We start from the raw sequence: 4,407 nt of genomic DNA, 5'->3' as shown, positions 1-4,407 counted from the left end.
ATTTGCTGGTTAACTTATGATTAGGCTTAGCTTGAATAAAAATTGTATGTTCCTAACTGCGATTAATCATTAAACTTTGATTTTGTAGTGAATAACTTTCAAAGTTACCACTACAAAACTATCGGTTTAATGATTAACTATAACGAGAAAAATTTTATTATTACTTTATTGTACTTTATTTTCATAAATTATAGATATATTCCTTTTTTTATTCGGGGCATTTTTCATGGCGTTGAAGAAGTAAAATTTCAAGAGGTTTTGCGTCACGTGGGAATCCCACCGCAAGCGTTTACACTCACCGTCTTGGAGGATAAGCAAGCGTCATTGAGATAGAGATGATGGGTCTCCCAACGTCTGAGGAGCTTGCTGGACAGGATCTTCTTCACGAGGGTCCGGGTGTGATTCAGATAGCACACCTGTATGTCGCCTTCCTCGAGAGGCTTGAAACGAGGCCCGGCTGGTCCCGGACTCGGGCTCGCGCTCGACGAGCCGCTGGCCGACGAGCAACCGGCGCTTTGCCGCTCCAGATTCGGGCAAGATCTTGCAGCTGGCAGGCACCCGGACGCGTCCAGGCCCTCGGGCTTCAGCGAGTCCATGCCCGGGCTGCTGTCCTCGCCGTAGGAGCTGCAGGTGTCAGCGGGCGGTGACTCCACGCTGGAACGCAAACTCGCGCCGGACGATAGCTGCGGCGAGCTAGTGCTGGTGGTCTCTTGTCGCATGGTACCGCCGTTCACCGACAGGAACTCGTAATAAGGCGCCGCGGAAGTAGTCAAGCCGACGGTGGACGCGGCTGCCGGGCTGGACGGTAAAGACGAGCCCTCCTCGGTCTCGGTCTCCGGAGAGGCTGCCTCCTCTTCGTCCTCCTCTTCGTCGTCATTCTCATCCTCGGGCTCGCTGAAGCCGTTCTCCAGAGACGGTATATCGCTGACGGAGGCGGCAGCCACCTGAAGGCTCTCGTCGATCACGTCGATCTGCACCGACGGTGACGAGACGGTCGTCGCAACCGTGGTATTGCCACGACCTCGCTGCCCCTCGTCTACGCGAGGATTCCTCGACGAGGACGAGGACTCCGCTGTCGATTCGCTCGCGGGCGAGGGAGACGTCGAAGAGGAACGTATCTCGCCGTTGTTCAAGTTCGACGAATCATTGGAACGAAGACGCAGCATGAGCTTACGGCGCCAGCTGCTGCCGTTGTTGTTCAACTTTTTCGGCGACGATAGAGAACGCGCAGTCTGATGGCTCTCATCCTGCAGCATAAACTGTTGGTCATTGGTATCGTTGCCGTTCAGAACGACCATTATACCGCTAGGCGAGGTCAGAGCGTCCGCTCCAGGCGATAAGGGTTCAGGCTCGAGGTAATCAGCACGGATACCCGGTAACGTGTCCGTGCTGCTACCGCCAGACATCGAGGCCTCCTGATCGATGTACCTGATGGAAGAGTTGGAACCCTCGCTGGTCGCCTCGGAGCCGCGCCGGTTGCTCTCGTTCACGTTGGACGTCGTTCTCCCGGTGGGCGATAGAATCGCATTGGTCAGCGAGGACTTGCTCTTCGACAGCGGCGCGGTGGACATGACGCCACGCGACGATCGCGTGAAGGGACTTTGGAAGCAAAACATTGTGCGATTTGTAGGCGGACTCTTGGAGGTCTTCGCTTAGAAGATCTAATGCTCGAACTTATCCAATGTTCTAGTCAAGAAACTGAAGAACGGCAAAAACGCCCGCTCGAATGAATAGTCTATGTAGCGAGGTGTACGTTGTGCTTGTTGTAATTCGTATCTTCTTGTACTAGTCTTCTTGTACTCGTCGACATGAAACACGCGCGCGATGAACGTATCGCCGATGCGATATCCGGATAAAAGGAATTTACGCGCTATCTGCTTTTCTGCCTGAACTTTCTTGCTTCTCTCTCTCTCTCTCTCTCTCTCTCTCTCTCTCTCTCTCTCTCTGACGCCTTCATGGACCGATAATCCCCGTCGCGCGCGTCTACAACGAGAGAGTTCCCCGTTCCCCCACGTCGTACGTGACGACGTATCTTCTCCGATATCTATCAGCTGAGCTAATTGCCGCTTCGTGTCAGAATGAAACATCGAATTTCACCGTCGAATTCACCGCACGCGCGTTTTTTTTTCCCTTTCACTGGAGATTAAATCGTCCGACGACACGAAGGGTGCGCACGCGAGAGGATCATTTTAGCGTCTCGGGATCAGCATTGATCACCATTGCGAGAAGGGTGGATCAATTGGGACAAGCACTTCAGCGAACCCTCCCCCCCCCCACTCCCCCCGGGGGTATTACCTCGAGATTCGTTTGGATGAACGTTTTGCCCCGACGTCGAGCTCAGTCGCTCGTCTTTTTGCGCGCATGTTGAAACGCGCCGCGACACATTGTCGAGGTCCGAACGCCGCGATAGACGTCGACGTACTGATTCCCACCTACGGCATCGGCGACAACACCTCGCGTGCCGGTGGCGATGTCAAAGCCACCGCGGTGCACTGTTCGGCGGAAGAGAAACGTGACCCACGCCCGTCTATTTCACAATAGGACTACCCGCGGACTACGGAGGAGATGTTCACCCTGAAGGGGATAGGATCCGCGAGGAAGGCAAATGATCTAGAGAAAGAAAAAGAGATGGGGGAGGGGGAGGGGGAGAGAGAGAGAGAGAGAGAGAGAGAGAGAGAGAGAGAGAGAGGAGGAACAGAGGAAGAAGGGGAAGATAGAGCAAGAAAGGGACGAGGAGAGAGCGCGCCAGGCGTGTGTTTCCGACGTGATACGTAAATGTCTGATACAACACCGAGAACGGGACAGGGACAGGTGGGGACGACCGAGGAGAAACGGCAAGGCGAGGAGAGGGCGTCGCGGCGCACGGCGTCCGTGGTCGATCGATGACTACTAGTCGCGAGTTCGCGCGGGATTATCGCATGCCCGTCGTCGATGTTTGCGCTTCGCTTGTATCGTATCTCTCCGTCGCGTAATCTACGCGCATACACCGCGTATCGACTCTTCCGAAGTTTAAATCCTCAAAGTCCCTCGAGAAAGTCTGTCCACAAATTGGCAAGAGTAACTGTCTCTCCTTTCGCCGGATGATTTCTCCCGCGTACTAATCTCTCGGTACGCTCAAGATACTTCCCTCCTCTTCGTTTCCTCTTCTTTCTTTCTAGTCCTTTACCCTTTGATTGCGCCAAGCAATCGAGACTCTAATCATAGCGCAGCCATGGAATCCAAACGAAATTAGCAATTATTTCTGCGACAACATTCGTGTAATCGTCAGTCTCTTTCCGGTTCGACGCATATAATCACGATCTGGTGAACGCTGTCCTCTACTTTGCGAGATACTTGGTGACTTCCCACGTGTTACATCGTTGCACTGTCCTTGAATTCGCGCGAGAAAGATCCGAATAGGAGATTCTACTCGATCGAGTAGGATCGACCGAATAATTCTTCGTTTCTTCGCGCAAACAGACACATTGTACCGATCGACGTCGAGGGATTAATAGAACTAATCTCGTGACATGCGTTCGCCATGCCCATCGAAAGCGGATCGTGTTTCGTGTGGAGCGATTCCGCGATTAGATTAGAGTACCGTTGATGCTTATCGCAGCTGATTTCTTCGTCTTTACAACTGTAAGTCGTGGATTCTTCCACCGTATGTACTGTAAAATCAATTCCAGACCACCGTCTGCAAACCGCTCTTTCGCCTCTCGGCGAATTCCTCTCCGGCCGCACGCGACCGGAAGTTTTCTTCAATAATTTCGTGAACGTGTCCAGCGCAAACCCGAGAGGATTAAAGCCCCATTTTCATTATTGCACTGTATTTAATTAACGTGTGTGTTCTGCACTTCGTTATCTGTAATCACGGAGCGAATAACATTCTACTGATCCGTGAAATATTTTCCTTATCTCATCTTCAATTTGTACAACCTGGAGTTTTCGCGTCACTAGCAATGAGCCACTAGCAATTCAAAGACGAGTTCTCTCACTTGTACGCAGAGATATATTCTAAGGCGTTATATCCCACGACATTGTGGGATAAATCGGAAAGCAGTGCGCTGTGCAATCTCTTCTTCGCCGAGCGATAAACCTCCGACGTCAATGATAAAGGCAACAACGTCACGATCAATTTCAATAATTTAATCCGTTCTACCTACGAGATACGAGCCAAGCTCTCTCACATTCGCTCGAGAGTCGCGCGCCTTCGAAAATCGGAGCGCGTACTTTTACTCCGTCCCGTTAGAACACACGTATACACAAGAACGCGCGTACACACAAACGCGTCGTACACACGCCGTCTATCTGAGCCCGGAACCCGCAGAACATCCGTTGTTCGTCTATATACGCCGCGATCCTTCCAACATTCGCAATCGTGCTTTGTTACGAACGATATATCCGCCACCGCAGCTCGCGTACGCG

General features: G+C 52.1%; 1 protein-coding gene across 1 annotated transcript in view; it reads right to left on the bottom strand.

Moving 5' to 3' along the window:
- The window catches only part of LOC108749399 (C-Maf-inducing protein-like), a 38,340-nt gene extending 35,734 nt beyond the window's left edge, over positions 1 to 2,606 (bottom strand). Inside the window, exon 1 of the mRNA XM_018488070.1 lies at positions 300 to 2,606. Within this exon, the coding sequence (XP_018343572.1) occupies positions 300 to 1,616 (1,317 nt within the window). The 5' untranslated portion in view covers positions 1,617 to 2,606. The remainder of the gene's footprint in view (positions 1 to 299) is intronic.
- Positions 2,607 to 4,407: the final 1,801 nt, after the last annotated feature.

This window comes from Trachymyrmex septentrionalis, unplaced genomic scaffold (assembly GCF_001594115.1).
Source record: "Trachymyrmex septentrionalis isolate Tsep2-gDNA-1 unplaced genomic scaffold, Tsep1.0 scaffold29, whole genome shotgun sequence".
Lineage (NCBI taxonomy): Eukaryota > Metazoa > Arthropoda > Insecta > Hymenoptera > Formicidae > Trachymyrmex > Trachymyrmex septentrionalis.
This window is presented reverse-complemented; position numbering and strand designations above follow the sequence as displayed.